Source organism: Mycteria americana, chromosome 13 (genome assembly GCF_035582795.1).
Source record: "Mycteria americana isolate JAX WOST 10 ecotype Jacksonville Zoo and Gardens chromosome 13, USCA_MyAme_1.0, whole genome shotgun sequence".
Classification (NCBI taxonomy): domain Eukaryota; kingdom Metazoa; phylum Chordata; class Aves; order Ciconiiformes; family Ciconiidae; genus Mycteria; species Mycteria americana.
The window spans coordinates 11,297,954-11,314,932 of NC_134377.1; the positions used below are offsets into that span (position 1 = coordinate 11,297,954).

A 16,979-nucleotide genomic window follows, 5' to 3' on the forward strand; every position below is an offset into this window, starting at 1 on the left:
AAATAACCTAAAACCAGCCTGTTTAATCTGGATGGACCGTGAGGCCTTCAATGGCAAGTTATGAAACTAAATGCTCAGTGGCCTCTTTCTAGAGCTTCTTGATCCGGAGCTGCAAGAAAGGTGGTGAGGCTGGGGGAGAAAAATGCTCAGGACCATGTTTTCAAGTGACATCTCTTTTGGACTTCCTTCCTTCAGGGGTCATGCTTTGAGATGGACTCTTGGCTCCATCTTATTTTCAGGGTGCTGGTTGTCTCCTGACTCAGCTGGGATTCTGGTATGCCCCAGTGCAAAGGCAGGAGGCCTGGAACCTCCCACTAAAATGTGGCCCTAAGAATTCACCCCAGAGCCTACATTTCCAAACCACATAGGGTGACTCACAGGATGAAGCAAAGGCAGAAGCAAGCATTTTAGCTCAAGGTATTTGTTCCTCCATGCTAAGCTGTAGGCAATTGTGCCTCTCCAAAGACAGTATACAAGAATTCAGCTGTACTACAGAAGGTTTTGGGAAGTCACATGCTTTCTTCTCTTTTTTTTTAAAAGGTCCGTGAAAGAAAACAAAGGTTAAATATCCAACGTGAGTCACAGTGTGAGCTCAAGTTGTGCTACATCCTCATTCCATCTTAAAGCCAGTATAGCTGTTGACTGCTTTGGGATAAGTATCTCTAATTTTCCACCTGCAGCAGCTTGGGATGATGGCTCTGTCTTCCAGATCAAGAGTGCCAAAGCACCAGTGAACGTATTGCTTGTAAGCAAGGTGACACAGCTGGTTGTTGATATTGCCATCCGCCAAGTCCACAAAGGGGTCTTTGTAGAGAAGGGCTTTCTTCAGGGCGTGACTGGACAGCACCAGCTGCTGAAACCAATGGGAGGTTGTGATGCACTGCCCTTTTTTCCTTCGGCAGCAGAGCTGCTCATGGTACTTCTGTGTTGGCTGGCATTTGCCACAGCAGCACCACTTTTGGCAGTCTGGGGAAGAGGACCCTTGTCTGAGAGGCTGCCCCAGCTCATATTCTTCATTATCATGGTTCTCGTTGGACTCACTGGTGTGCATTTGCTCGGATTCTTCATTATCATGGTTCTCGTTGGACTCACTGGTGTGCATTGGCTCGGATTCTTCATTATCATGGTTCTCGTTGGACTCGCTGGTGCAGCAGCTGCCAGCATCACAGAATTTCACAGGGTGGCTCTGCAACAACAATTCCCAACATAAATTAAAGAAAACAGCATTTGCTGCTTCATCCAACTGCAGAGAGAATTTACAACAGTGATCCTCACCATTGGGTTTTTCATTTGACACAGCACAATAGGGATAATGATGATAGATCAGCAGATCTGGAGGAGGATTGTCTTTCTGTGTTGCCAACGCCCACCCTAGCGAAATCGAATCGACACCTCGCAAGTTGTTTCAACACCAACGCACTCCCGCTGGCACATACCTACCACAGGAAAGCAGCAATTTTTAGCTGACTCTAGAAAATATATCCTCTGGTCACAGGACCTATTAACTTGAAGTGGACAATAGGAATCTAGTTTTAGTCCCTCAGAATCTAATCTGGAAATATTGGGGTTGGGGGTGGCAGAAACCCAAATCAGTTTGGAATGACAGTTCTTCCCTCTGAAGGGAGGATCCCAAAGGTTAAGTGTCTGTCTTTACCTCAACAATGCTGCCTTGAGCATGGTGCAAGCTTGTTTTCAGAGGCTTCTTTATCAAGGTAACATGTGGCTCATCAACACAGGACACATACATCACCAGTGCAGCAGAAGAAATAAGCATTGTCAGCTGAAGTAGTTACTTGGAGAACTGGGGACAAGCACAGCATAGATCTGACCTCAGGGCTTGGGTTCTGCAGTCTGTACTCCAATAACAATCCCCTGCAACTGCATGTTGCAAGGGCCCATATTTTGAGTATCCGGAATAGCAAGGACATGGGGAGCTGCAGGGACAGAGGGAACAGGAAGAGATGGTATGGAACTAACTGTAGGAGTGTGGTTGTGCACGGCCTTTAGGTACTCTCCTCTTCACTATTCTTTAAAAATACATATCTAAAATGCTGGGGGATTAGTAGAGGCAGCCTAGAGAAATAACCATTAATATCTTGAAAAAGAGGAAGAGGCAACAGAAGTTGGCAGGGAAGAGGCTTTGAGCAATGCCCTCTTCACGGACAACCCTGTCATGACATCCTTCTGCTGTTTTGAAGGATCACTATTCCCTGCAGGTTGCCCTGATAGAGGTGGTGTGACTCTGCCATGCCAAGGTTGTGTGTAGAGCCCACTGCACTCACGCGGTGCATGCTGTCCACAGCTCCATGGAAGCTTCCTGCATCAGCTGCATTTTTGTATCCATAGAGCAACAATTTACATTCTTTACCGGTCTTGGATTCAGCACAGTCTCACACTTTTTCCTGTTGTAAATTTTGTAGAATGGTAATTTGCCAGAGCAATTACCTACACAAATAGCAATTTCAATGGCACTCTGTCCTGATTTCGGCTGGGATAGAGTTAATTTTCTTCCTAGTAGCTGGTATAGTGCTGTGTTTTGGACTTAGTATGAGAATAATGTTGATAACACACTGATGTTTTAGTTGTTGCTAAGTAATGCTTACACTAGCCAAGGACTTTTCAGCTTCCCATGCTCTGCCAGGTGCACAAGAAGCTGGGAGGGGGCACAGCCAAGATAGTTGATTCAAACTGACCAAAGAACCATTCCATACCATATGACATCATGCTCAGTATATAAACTGGGGGGAGTTGGCTGGGGGGCAGTGATCGCTGCTTGGTGACTGGCTGGGTGTCGGTCAGCGGGTGGTGAGCAGTTGCATCACTTGTTTTTTTCTTGGGTTTTGTTCCCTCCCACCTCATTATTTTCCTTTTCATTATTATCATTATCATTATCATTATATTTCGATTATTAAACTGTTCTTATCTCAACCCACAAGTTTTCTTACTTTTACGCTTCAGATTCTCTCCCCCATCCCACTGCAGGGGGAGGGTGAGCGAGTGGCTGTGTGGGGCTTGGTTGCTGACTGGGGCTAAACCACGACACACTCACAACCTGCACATGAAAGAAAAGCAAGTAGTGATTCCACTTTCATAATGAGACTGTATCTCCAGAACTGGTTTTATTAACACAAAAAATAAGTCTCTCACCAAACCAAAACAGGAGATCATGGACCCAATGTTTTTAATGAGTTCAATGCTGTTAAATTTTCTACCCTTAAAGAAAGTAGAAAAAAATAACTGGGAGGCAAGATCTGTTACCATTCATTCAGCTTAATGGCTTTTCTCTTTCTGTCTCTTCACAATGTATCTTTGTCTCTTTACAATTCAATCAATCCCAAAATTTCATAGACCATCTCAGATACTTTGCAGGGGAGAATAAACAACTGGAGGGGGAAACAGTAGTGACACACGGAGTTCCTGACAATAACATGACATCATGATCATACCTGCTATTGTCTCAGTCTTAAACAACAACCCTGCCTCTCTCCCAGCCCTGCCATTTCATCCTCAGCTTTGCTCTCCTATGCTGCTCAGTTCATTTTTGATCTACTCATCTGACATGACTTCCATCCCAGAATGATGGACAGGAGAGAGGAGAAGGGTATATGGGAGAAGTGGGACTAAGGAAATAGCAAGCTTTCTTCTCTCTCCATAAGGAAAAAGAATTGCATTTACTGTGCTGAAGGCAAGGACATCAAACCGTATTCTGTAGGCTTTGAAAAGGGTTCTCTGCTCCTTCCCATGTGGTAGCTTGTAGTACCTTGCATATCTGCAAAAGAGTAAATGAGGATCTGTGCAGCTTCCCTGGGGGATATAACGCCATGAGGCTGCAGAACACAAAAAGAGGCGTAGTTTCTTCTCCCTTCTTCCTCCAGCCCTTTCAGCCTTCAATGAAGGTGCTGAGGCCAGCTTGATGAACAGTATTTTGCCCAGCATCTGACCTGGCAGTCTAAACTAAATTAATACATATATAGAGACTTAGACAAATTAAAAATCCAACTAATGTCCAATGAGTGTTTTGCTGTCTCAATACAGATTGGAACCTGAAGCTGCAGAAAGAAGTTCAATCACAGGTAAAGCAGATAGAAAACCCCAGCAAGGATATGTGAGGAGCTGGCAATGACAAGAGTGCCCATGCTCTGAAGGCTTTAACATCATGTTATCCAAGACTAACTCTGAACTCCTGAGCACACTTCAGCATGCTGGATATCAGCCATTTTCCATTCTTCGATCAGTAGAGAGTGGCAAGAATCATGTGAGCCTTTACTAACTTCCAGTTTCTTATTCTATCAAGAACATGACCCTCCTGATGCACAGCTCACATCAGCTTATGGATCAATAAGCAGTCACAGAGCATGGAACAAAGAGATCTTTTTAAATCTGACAATGAAAAGCTGGCAGTACAGACAAAATCATTACATTAAACTGAAAGACATACTAAAACACACAATGGTACTAATATCCAGCCTCTGATAACAACACATATATATCTTCTGACTCAGACATGTTGTCAGGACTTAAAGTGCTGTATTGTTCTTGACTGGTTTACTTGAGTGATCTCTAAGTCCTGTTCTCCTTCATTCAGATAAATAATTTGAACGGGAATTTGCTTAGCCAAAGGGACAGAAGGTCAGTTCCAGGGGCGGAAGATACTCACAGATCACTCTATCATTGCTAATAAAATTTTGTTTTATAGTTGGTTGCCTGTTCAAGTACTGAATGAGTAAACTGTTTCAGAGGATGTGTCTGGTGTAAATGCCATCAGCTCAGCCCTCTGCTTTCTAACATCTCCAGGTACTCATTCAGATGATAGAGACATCTAAAGAAAAATACGTTTTCCTCCTTTCCTTTCTCTTTGGGTTCAGTCCCTGCTGCTCTGCTTTGCCATCTTGATGCTAACAAACCAGCCCAAAGCAAGCTTTTACTTGATTCCACCCTCTCCTGCACATCCTACTGCAAGCTAAGTTTGGCAGACTTTCAGAGTTCCCTAGATCATGCGATCATTTGCTTCCCATTCACCACGATCTGATTTGTATTCTCTGAAGGCAGTGAGTCACTCAGAAAAACACATTGTAACGTGTTCTCCTTTCTCCTTGCTTGCACAGACATGAAATGCCCTTTTTCCTGTGCTGAACAGTTCCACAGTCTGTGGCCAAGACATGTTTTATTGGCCAGCTCTTAGCCTCTGAAGCCTGCAGGTCAGCTAGGTTTTATTTTAAAGTTTTCCTAACTCTTTCCAGGATCAGAGGTTTTCTCTAGCCCTCAGGGTAGAGGTTATTTCAAATCTGCTCTCGATGGCATAGAAGCCTTCTCCTCTGTAACAGCTTGTGCTCAGAGCTGACCTGTTAAGAGCTTTCTTGATCACTGGTTGAAGCTTTGCTCCTTTATACCTCAAGTAGTTCTTTTCTTTTGGAAGGCTAAAGCCTGTTTCCAGTTAAGTCTATCACAAAATTCCCTTTGGAACTGAGATGAAATCAATAGGGCTCCATGCAGACAGAGGTTATAAGCTGCCCAAAGTAGCTTTCCTGACTTCTAGGACAGCTAGACTGCAGGGGAAGCAGCATTCTATACGTGCCGTTTCTTCTGCTCTTTTCCAAAATTTCCTCCTGCTATTGATCTTTGCTAGCTTTGGGACACTGGGCTGGATGAACCTCCGATAATAATATTTTACATTCTTATGACATGTCACTGATGTCAAAAAAGTTTTCCTGAAATATATTAATTGTAGGATCATTTCTAGCTCTCCCCCCCTTACTCACTTGGGTAGTTCTACTGAAATTAGCTGCTCTGTTTATACTAGTTGGCATACACTAGCTCAACAGTGTGGCAGGGTTTGTGCATGTTCTTCGCCAAAACATCCATGCTTGTTTTAAATAGTATTATGCTCAATCTATTCACTTCCCTTCAATTTTCACTGTGTTTGCTTTTTAAACTGCTGCACTGAACTACTCTGCTTCTCTTTTTTAATTTTGGAGACATTAGAGAACGACATTTCTTTGACAATAAACCCCTTGATTAACATATACAGAGTCAGGCCACCAGGATGTGGTCTGGCATCATGCACACTCTCCCAGCAGCCTATGCTCTCAGACCAGGCTCACTTCCTGCAGCAGAGATGTCAGCTGAACTGCAGCAAAATAATCTTGCTACAGACTGGTATTTTGATGCTTAAAAGATAACCAGTTTTGGGCAAACCCATTCTTGGCATTTTGACCCCAGCTGTTGATCTGACACTAAACATCCTCAAAACTGCTCCACTGTCTTCTTCCAAAAGCCTTCTCAGAAACTGCTTTGCCTACAAAAATGTATTCAACAGAAAGGTTGCTGGCCTCAGCCTCACAGCACTGTCTTGCTTTTCCCTTGTGATCTCCCCCACCTCCTGTCTGTGGTTGCCAGGTCAGAGGGAACACCTATTTGTTCTTTGCTTGCACAGCTCCAGCACAATGCAGCTTTGGAATACGTTGGCAGCTCCTAGAGAGTTACGGCACTCATGTTAGCATCACAAATGTATGAAAACCCATAATGTAGTAATAATCATGCCGTGAGTCAAAAAAAGAGTGTTGTTACACAATAATTTTGACCTAGATCTGAGGGAAAAGTTTAGTTTTAAACATGCTGATAAGCATTTGATAAATGCTTTGTGTAACTATTTAGAACTGGAGTCACGTCAAGATTTTTTGTCAAAACTTCTCATAAATCTGCTATTTGCCCACAGAACCAAAAGCTCTAATTTGCTTTTGAATAAATCTTGATTCAGTGAACCGTGGGGTTACCCAGATGGAAGAAAAACACTTTGTTATTTTATTTGTGTTAATTGCCTTAGAAAACTCACAAGTTTAGGTAGTTTCAAGCCTCAATTGCCATATGGTGGAATCTGCCCAAACTATTCTCTGTGTTAGCTCCCAGAATACTTGTTGGAAATTTCTAGGCCTTTTGACACAGAAATAAAATCTCCTGCAATACAAGCATGCTCATTTGGAAGATGACCATGATGATACATCTATACAACTGCAGTAACTGCAGGTAAAGGACATGACTACAAGAGGGAAGGAGAATTGAACGTCTTGTCATTGCAAGTCATCATTCCCCACACCTCATCACATCTTTGCTTCAACTCAGAAAACACGCCACTTGCTTCATATAACATTTTTTACCTGAAGTGGAATTCAGGCTTTATTTTTTTGTCATCAAGGCAGCAGAAACCATACTTTGGACTGCAGTCGTAAGACCAGCTGTCCAAGTTACAGTCCCAGTTAATCTCAATGGCAATAATTCCTCCCTAGAAACAGACACAGGAAGCTTAGGGACTAGTGCTGTGATTGCTGCCTGTGCTAAACTGCTGTTAAAGTCAGCAAAGTCTTGAGGGATGCCATTGGCAGGGATACATCTCTATAGACAAGCTAACTCATGAGCAACATTTGCCAATCAAGCAGTCTTCTATGGAAGTGCCTTAGTTACGTGAGCTAGAAGCTACCATTCATTCAGGCCTTTCCTATCTCCTGTCTATTTCTCTTCATCTTAGTAGCATAAGTGTGGATGTAGCTGATATACTGTGACAGTCATTTTGTTGCTTTAAACTACGTATAGGCTCAAACCAAAAGCCTGAGTGCAAGCCTAAGTTTTGTAGGCACCCAGTCCCAATGTTTCATCTTGAATGCACTGTGCCAGTCTGAGAATCAATAAATGTGGCTCAGTTTATGACTCTGGGCAGGACACTTTGTCTCTACTTCTATTCCACCCATCTGTTAATATTGACTTTCTAGAGGTATGGTTGGATACTGTGTTAAGGGCATTTGGCTCAATACCTGAAAGAACAGAGTGAAAATGTAATGGCAAAAATAAGTGCTTTTTGACTCTGAATATAAGCTGCCATTTGTGCCAGTCTGACTTTTGGATGATTCCCCCAGCAACATGATTTAGGATCTGCTTGAGTAGAATCAAAAGATGACCACAAGTGACAGCCTTGTATAGGACCTATTTAAATAAATGCACTGTGCTTTGTAAAAGGGCCTCTACATGCTACAATTCTACCAAAATAGTATCAACTCTGTCAACATCGGTCCCATCCTGTGAGATGTTAAGCACATTTAATTCTTGAAAGTTGGGGTTACTTTGCTTCTCACGCAATCAGTTTCTAAACCTAGAACAATTCCATTATATGGCAGACAGCAGAACATGCAGGAAGAGAATCAAGAAAACATTTTAACACTGAGCATGAAAAAAAAGTGATATCACAGACCTTTACTGCCACCTCAGAAAAACTCTCTTTTGCTTCCTGAAGGATATCTCCCAGACAGAAAATTGGACGGAGCACGGAAGTTGTGGTATGTGCAAGAAGTATTTAAATTTGATGGAATATTTAGTCTGTGAAGAACACACACAATTATTTAAATTTAAAAACAAGCTGGAGCAACTACAGATACAGGTAAGGGACTTCACACCTACTAGAACCTGTGTTAAATGTGCTCGGTTTGTAAGTATACAAGCTTTTGGTTTTGTAGCTACCAGATCTGTATATCCCTAACTGAGATCTGGGAATCAAGATGAATTCTTTACTCTTTGGATATTACCACCAGCAAAATTTTACCTGTGTAAACTAAACACTTTCACCTTATAGTTTGAATCACACATCTGTTGTGCTATATTTTAGTGATTTTACCCTAATATAAACCAGTATATCTGAACGAACAATTCTGTTGTTCAGCACATGAGAGAAATAGTTACGCTGGGAGGCTCTGTTCCCAAGCTCTCCTTATTTCTCTTGGTACATGAAGGATTAATAGGGCTAAAGAATTCTAGAAACTTGATATTTGTCACTCAGGCATAGCCTTTCTGAGTAAATTTATGACAATTTATACAATCTTTTTTTCAGAGCACAACTACTCACTTTTCAGAAAGCATTGAGAATGTTTGCACTTACATGGTCTAATTAAATTTCGGGAAGTGAATGTTGTTCTTTACTAGCACAGTGAAGTCTTCAGAACTCCTCAGAACAGCAGGCCTAAAAAAGAAATATCAAATTAACTAACTTCTTTTACTTAAATACATCAGTTAATGTTATGCTACTTTACTATTACCTGGAAAGCTGTCAGTAGGAGGAAGATGTTGCTAAGAATAACAGATTGAAATGCAGGGAGTTAGGTGGCTCAGGGGATCAAGAAAGATATAGGCGGTTTTCTTAGTTTTAGGTATAAATTGTCCTCTATTGCACTTTTTTGTGTGGGCCAAGCCTAACTGGAGTCTCTACATGCAGCTGAAATATGATCTCAGGAGACTTCTCATATAAATCTTGCTATAGAATAGTAGTAAGAAATTACACCATTTTAGAGCTGATGATTTCTGCACAATGAATTGGCAGTTTCATTGCTGGTCCCCACAGACAGGTGGCCATTTACACCAGAGCTGCACAGCTAGTAAGAGTATAAGAATGAGTCATGCGCTCAATCCTAGAGGATGTCTCTGGAAGTCCTGACTTCCTAGCAGATACTGGTTTGAGGACCTCCCCTGCAGTGGTTTGTGTCATGGTGGTTTGTGTCACTAAATATGTAGGTGGAATGCAAACACAATGGAAAGCAGGCTGCCAGTCTGACCCTTCCTCAAAAGAGTGATTTCTCTGAAGCTAATATGGCAGGAAACAAGGAATTTTCCCACAAGTTGCCAGCTGGGTAACCTTGGCCTAGACTGTGTGAGACAACCTCTGCTAAACTCCAGGACTTGCCAGGGCTATAGGAAAGTAAGAGATACAATTTTTAGCATTGTTTGTCTAGCATAAGGGACGATGTTGAACTGGAATATTGGCATTGTTCCATTTTAAGAAGAAGCCAGGAATATTTTAATTTCCATCAAGACAGCCATTCCACAGGGGAAACCCAGTCTTCAAAGCAGTCATCCACATAAAGGACAGTGCTTCTAAGCAGGGAATATTTTTCCTATCATTGTATTTTGAGCAATGCCTCTGCATCAAAGATCTGTGATGAAAAGAAGCACATTAGCTAGATGACGTGCAGCTTCCATGTGGGACTTCTCACGAGTGTCTTCTAAACCAAGTCAACGAATGAGACTTGATTGCAAACCGAGTTAACATTTGTGGATGCTACCTGGACATGAAAGTCACTGATGAGTTTCAGTGTATAACAGTCAAGTCATTAATAATGTATGTTAAGTTTTAAAGAACTAAAAATGAATGAACCTATAATGTGAAACTGTCCGTAATTCATCCACTGGGAAGCATCTGGAATCTGATCCAAAGCTCTTCTGAAAAAGGTGTTGTAAACACCTGTCCTTCAGCCAGCTAATCTGACAACTGTGCCCTGCCTCAGGCAGAAATGAACAATCAAAAATAAAAGAATCTTCTTGCCAACATGCAATGGCTTTGTTCAGCTCCTGCCATAACAGGAAGGAAAAGGAGGCCTCCTGTATAGTTCATGAAACTTACCTTTCAAGGAATTTGGACAATAAAGATAATAAACAATGGGTGTAACCAAAGCCCAACATTGCTACCTCAGTATCTCAACCAGATGGCAAAGCTTCCTGGGCTCTGACCTTGGCCTTATGTATCGTTCTGGTAGAAAATAAACACTCAGCTTTGCTTTTTAGTGATTCCTCATTTTTTCCTTGCCAGTGGAACTTGTGAAGGAACTTTATACATCAGAGGTTTGGATAAAACCTCTCATCCATTATTTTTGGTCCCTGGTAGTGACCGACTACTGGCACTTCAGAGGAAGGTTAGGAAACAAGACAGAATGTGTCAACTATGCGATGTAATTAAAAGCAAAATTCCCTCTGTAACATACGCAGCAGTGAGCCTACGCAGTGTGACATTTAAAAATGACTGGCAGTCACTGAAACTTTATAAAAAACCCTAGGATTTCATTAACTCAGGAAGCTCATGAATATCTTTCCCGGATACTGTATGAACAATTACAGCCTTCCTGTTGTTGGACAAAGCCTTTTTCAGATCACAACTTTGTCCGCAGGAGAAGGGAATGGAAATTCCTTCAAAGAGCTGAAAAAAACTCAGCAGAAGGGGCTGTAGGAGGCATTGTGGGCTCTGGAGCAGACCTGGCAGTGGAAAAACTGCTCAGTCTCTGCAGAAAACCCTGAATTAGGGAAAAGATGGGATATATACATAGAATCACGCTTGTATCTTTTAAAAGCAATGAGTTAATAAAAGTGATAATTGACCTAGTTTCTTAGACATATATTTCAAAGCTGGTTGAGAGGAACTAAAATTGATTATCATTTGCTCTCTTAGAGTATAATTTCCATCATTTCAATTGAAATCAAATCTTTTATAAAATTTTTTCATGCTTTGGCAGATATAGAATAGAAATAGAACATTTTCATCTTGGAACACTGTACAGTCATTGGGTTACAAAAAAAGATGGCTATGAGGCCCCTCCATCCTACTCTCTAGGTCACAGCAATATTGTTCCATGGAGTGTTTTTCCTAGAGTTTTCTTCAGCTCACTATTACAGATTGCCAGCGCTGAGGTTTTCATCATCTACCTAGAGAGGACGGAGAGACTGTTCTTCAGTCTGAGGTGGATCCCCAAACACTAGCCTGCAGCACAATGTACAGACAACCAATCTACCCCTACTGATCTGGGAGGTGGAAGCAACCTCACTGTGATAAATGAACCCACAAAGAACTTCTACACCATATAGCCCTAAGCCTTGCCGAAGAATACCTCAAGTTAGGAAACTTTTTTATTTCTGTCACTGATTAAACCTGTCTTATGTTGATGCATTTTCCTTGACATTTGAATTAATGAGCCAAACGCCTCTAGTGAATTCCAGATGAGCCTGTGACATCTAAAACTGTTTCTATGGCAGCTGCATGATGATACAAACTGAAGGCTATGACTTCACTGCAGAATCATACAGCAGGACAGATTGTTAGAAGTAAGTTATTTAGATATTATAATGAGTGTTAATAGTATGGCTATGAAGGAAATATCTGTTTTACATACATGAGATCTATATGTGCCTAGGCAAAGGGATTATCCTAAAATGTCATGACTTTGTCAAAGTAAATCCTTCTTTTGACATAAAAAAATGCAGATATCGCTTTCACTTACTCAGGGGGGGTTTCCATGGATTTCACAGGGCACCATGCCCTGACCTCACAGGTTTTAACAATTGCATTATAATTCACACATCTTCCTCTTTGAATTCCTGTAGAGAAACAAGCTCTTACTCAGCAAAGACAAGTTTTTCGCCAATTAGAGACAGTTTCAACATGTCAGTGGATTCCTCCTCAAATGTAAGATAGGGAGCTTGACATTTCAGATTGTTGCAGCTTTCTACAGGAGGAAGCTGTAGGAAGAATACACAAACCATGGTCCTGCCACACCTCATCAATCCTTATTTAGCTGTTTGCTTGGGTCAACAGTGCTTGTCATTGTTTGGGCTGAGGGTGAAGTAATTTCCTTCACAGTTTTATATGAAGTTACATATCTGAGTCTTGCGATAAATCGAGAAACCAACTGTTTCAGTCAGAAGCTTAATTCAACAACATGAGCAAATTAAACAAGGATATAAAGGTGGGCAGAAAACCTTAATTCCTTCTGTACTCCTGGAAAATCAGCATTTTCTGTGAGCGTTTAGTCTTTACCACGGAAAGTGATAATCCAGCCAGCAGCTCAAATTCAGGGAATCTCAGCGCTACAAAGAACTAACATAGCTGACGAAAACAGTATGATGCCTTCTGGACAACTGGTCCCAAATAAAGGACACAAGTCCCCTGACTTATTCTGAGAACTACCTAACCATCATAGGGGTGTTACAGACCCTTCAAACAGATCCTGTAATCCCTCTACTTGCTAAGCAGCCACAGACTTCAAGGGAGTGACTGTGAGAATGGCCCTCATTCACACCAGTCTGTACTCTTCTTCACATCTCCCCTTCCTCTGCTCCCTTTCACTGTTTCTCCTTTTAGTAAGGGCACACACAAGCTGATAAGAACTCAGTTTTGTGGTTTTGAAAATATGTTCCCAGATATCTCTTAGGATTCTGTACTGTTCAACTGCAATTCTCCAAGTTGGATCTTGCACATGCTGCACTGGTCAATAATGCAATAGAAGATAGTACCCACAAAAAAATATTTCAATCTGAAAATGCCATTTACGTACCATGACTGTGGATATCTACATTCCTTTTCCACAGGACTTGTCTGAAGAGCAGATAGCTTTGGTGAAGGGACACTGGAACAAAATTACATAAAAGAGCAATATAAATATCTCCCTCTCCACACCTATGTAAAAACTCTTACTCAGCTTCAATGTAAAAGTATCAAATAATAAGAGAAAATAACAATGCAGAGCAGGTGTAATCCTTACTAATTATTTGGCTTATAGGAGATAAAGGCTCAGCTACCTGCAAAACCAGAAAAAAGCCCTTTCCTTGCTTACAATAGCATTTTCCTTTATTATTTATGTCTTTTCCCATTTTTCACACTCTCTCCTATACTATTAAGCACAATAAATTTAATACTGGACTATTTAATTATTTGTTTACTAACAGTCCCATATATGACTTTCACTTTTGCCAGTGAAAGTCAACTTGTATTTGGGAACTACTCTGCAAGGTCCCACTTCTAGGCCAGCCAAATGAACGGGAGAGCTGCAGCTGGCAACCAGGTTTGAACGACAGAAAGGAAGGAAGGGGACATGTAGGAATGAGCAACAGTAATAGTAAGAGCACCATATTAGCAGAGAAGCTGATAGCAATTCTGTAGCTCCACCATTTCTTCAGGTTTTCCTCAAGAGCAGCAGCAATGCCAGAGAAGCTGGACAGCAATCACTGGCCTGAATGTCATCACCTCCTGAAAGTGCTGCAGATAGGTTTGGCTGCAAGGTCATTGGTGCAAGGCAAAGTCACAACTGCCAGCTGATGCCCCGAGAAAGAAAAAGAGCAATTAAACTAGATCTTGCATGTTATCTGCTGAGATATAGACATAAAGAGCAACAGCATTTGCTTGTACCGGACTGCTCCAAGGACAGTCCACTCTTTTACATCAACATGCATTTGATACATCCTAAGTATAAATCACAAAACATATTTACCTCAGGGCACCTCTGTTCAAGCTGGTTCTCTGTCTTACTGATGTTGGTCATCACAAAAAATGAGTTTACCGCCTACATAGAGGAAAGAATATGAATCTAACTGAAATTTCACATACTTGATTCAGACCTCAGTCATTCCAGAACATCACCTGGAAGGACAACAAGGCTCTTCCTGCTCTGCCTCCCCTGATAGTCATTCAGATTCTACCCGGCTCAAACAGGAAAAGCCAGGGACATCATCAGGGCAGGAATGAGCAGCCAGAGGCAAGAAGTCACTGATTTTTTTTTAAACTGGCATTACAACTGAGAAAGATACACTAACATTAATTGGTAATAACGCTACTGCATTTAGTACAGCTATACTGGAGTGAATCTGTTCCTAGGTTTACTATTACCAAAATACTAAATTGATTATGTAAAAATTGTGTAACAAATAGCACCACAGAAATCTCATAAAAGAGGATAATTTTTTTCCTTGTATTAAGGGAGGAAGGGAAGATTTGGCTTTAAACATTGCTGTCTCCAATGTAAAGTAATTACATTGAATGGTAGGATAGAGACATTTCAGGAAAGCAACCAGATGTATCAATGGAAGTCGAATGCTGGACCGACATTAAATTAAGACTTGCCTGCATCGGTATAGTGTATTCTGCTGTATCCCAGATCCTGTCGTTTGTGTAAGCTACTCCCTTCACACTAGTGCAAACTGAGCTGTTAACTTCATCCATCTCCTGATCGAGTCTGTAAGCGATGACTATACAACTGGCCAGATAAAACAGAAAGGACAAATAAGCCCATAAGAATAAAATCGGTCAGCTTCTTTGTATCATTCTTGGACAAAATGCACTGCAAGATAAAAGTCAGATGGACATTTTCAAGTAACTGAGAGCCTTTTTGTGTGAGACACATGCATTGGCTGGACCAAAGTCTATCTTGGTTTCACTTTCGCAACTTTTGGCTTTGTCAGAAATGAATTGATATATGCAAGAAGAGAATTTCTATTTTCCCATCCTAAATGATACAGACAACATGAGGCGACATCCTGGCCCTTCAGATGCCATTTATGAAGCACCAATTAACTGCAACAGGGCTTGATGTCATCCAAAAGCTTTCACCCATGCTGCGTTGCTGTGTACTTAGACTTTGACTTTTTCTGTCACAAACGGTAGTGTACCCTCTATGTTTTTTTTTTCTTTTTGAGAGCTTAAAATACTTAGTCCTTAACTTTCCAGAGTGACTATTTTTGTGCCTCATGCTGATTGCTTCAAAAACCTTGGCCTAATGTTTTCACTTTCTCATGAATTGAATGTGTTAATAAAAGGAGGAAGGACGCCTCTGTTTTTAAGCTGACAGGAAAGTCATCTAGCTCATCTAATTCATAAAAGCACTGTCAACTTTGAAAAACTATTGTATGTTCAGAAGATACTTTCCACACTACATAAAAGTGATATAAAAGGATTGCTTTGAAAAACAAGCCACAAGAGCTAGCACCATTTCAGTTTAACAACAGACTGTTCTGGGAGGGGGATAAAATAGTATGTGAAGAACAGAAATACAAAGCACCTGATCAATGTTCCTTTATTTATATCATCTATTATAATAGCATTTCAGCCCTTTCCTTCTGCAGAACAGTGCTTTAGGATAACCACGTTGTTGGAAACTGGCAGTGGGAACCCAGCTCTGAGCAGCAGTAGGTGGATATAGTACCTTAGTAAGGCAACTTGAATTTCCTGCAGACTTGATTCTTTGTGAGATTGGGATCAGTGTGCTCAATGTCCTGGCTTGCCGCCCTCCCATGAGAATGAAACCAACTTTATGAACTTCGGCAGACTTTGTTCAGCAAACACTTATCACTGAGAACAGCCCTAGCTTGGCAGCAAAGAGGAAAATCTGCCCTTTAGAGGCAATCAATTATTGCTTATTCCTAAAACATCTTATTGTTCTTGAAATCTGCTGCAAGGGGTGACTTGCCATTTCACCTGACCCTGAATAGGAGACTCTACAGAGCAGACTCTAATCTCAGAAACACCGGTGTAAATCTGAGATTATTCGGTGGAGTTATTTTGGATTTTTCAGACAAGAAACAAAACCAGACAGCATGACAAGAAACAAAACAGCAAGTTTTTTTTAGAGGAAGCTTAGTTAACTCTGTCCAAGCAACCCCACCTTGTTCGATAACATCCTATGCCACACTCCCACCACAAAGTTCCCACAGCCACATCCGTCTTCCAAGAATGGACTAACACCAGATCAATAATCTCGTTTGCTGCCACAAAACTCAAAGCTCTGAAAGCCAAGTTGTAACCAGACAACCCCCAATACAAGAAACATTTGCTGACATACAACACAGCATCCCATCACCATGCACTTATCAAATAGACAGAGCAACAGCTATATAAAGGAAACATTTCACACATCCACATGTAACACTCTGAATGCGTATGTATTTTGGAGAGTTGTACTGAGTCAGGCACTCCAGCCAGCCATGTGGAGTTGCTAGCACTTCCTGTGAGGAACTGGCTTTTGAAAACTGCAGCTGCCCGGTGCTGTCTTCTTCCACCCCTGCATCCTTCCTGGGCCACCCCACTCAAAGGCACAGTCAGAAACCTGTATGAGAATGGTACCACAGGCCTTTTAAAGAAAGGCAGTTGATGGAACCAAGAACTGCCTGAAGAGCCACCTCCTTTGGTTTGTTCACAGAAAAAGCACCAAATTTCACCCTGGAGCTCCAGAGCTGATTGCTTAGCACTGTTCTTGTCACCTTCTGTTGATGGCACCATCTCTCCTCAGTACTACCAGACTTTGCCAGTCTGAAGTAATGCTGGGACAACTGTAGAGACGAGGCTAAACAGATGGAAGCCAGTGTCATGCTGACCTCCTTCTGGGCCTGACTCTCCACCACCCAACACTTCG

The 16,979-nt window shown here is 41.5% G+C and overlaps 1 protein-coding gene across 1 annotated transcript; it reads right to left on the reverse strand.

Annotated features, from left to right (window-relative positions):
* Positions 1-365: 365 nt before the first annotated feature.
* On the reverse strand, positions 366-16,846 carry LOC142416370 (P2X purinoceptor 7-like). Its single transcript, XM_075515859.1, is given in 15 exon segments — positions 366-994; positions 1,056-1,062; positions 1,107-1,186; positions 1,655-1,780; positions 3,676-3,769; positions 7,155-7,279; positions 8,240-8,306; positions 8,308-8,364; positions 8,921-9,001; positions 12,081-12,177; positions 13,134-13,154; positions 13,157-13,205; positions 14,067-14,138; positions 14,696-14,828; positions 16,776-16,846. Coding segments are annotated over 15 exon segments (1,464 nt in total). The 3' UTR covers positions 366-610.
* Positions 16,847-16,979: the final 133 nt, after the last annotated feature.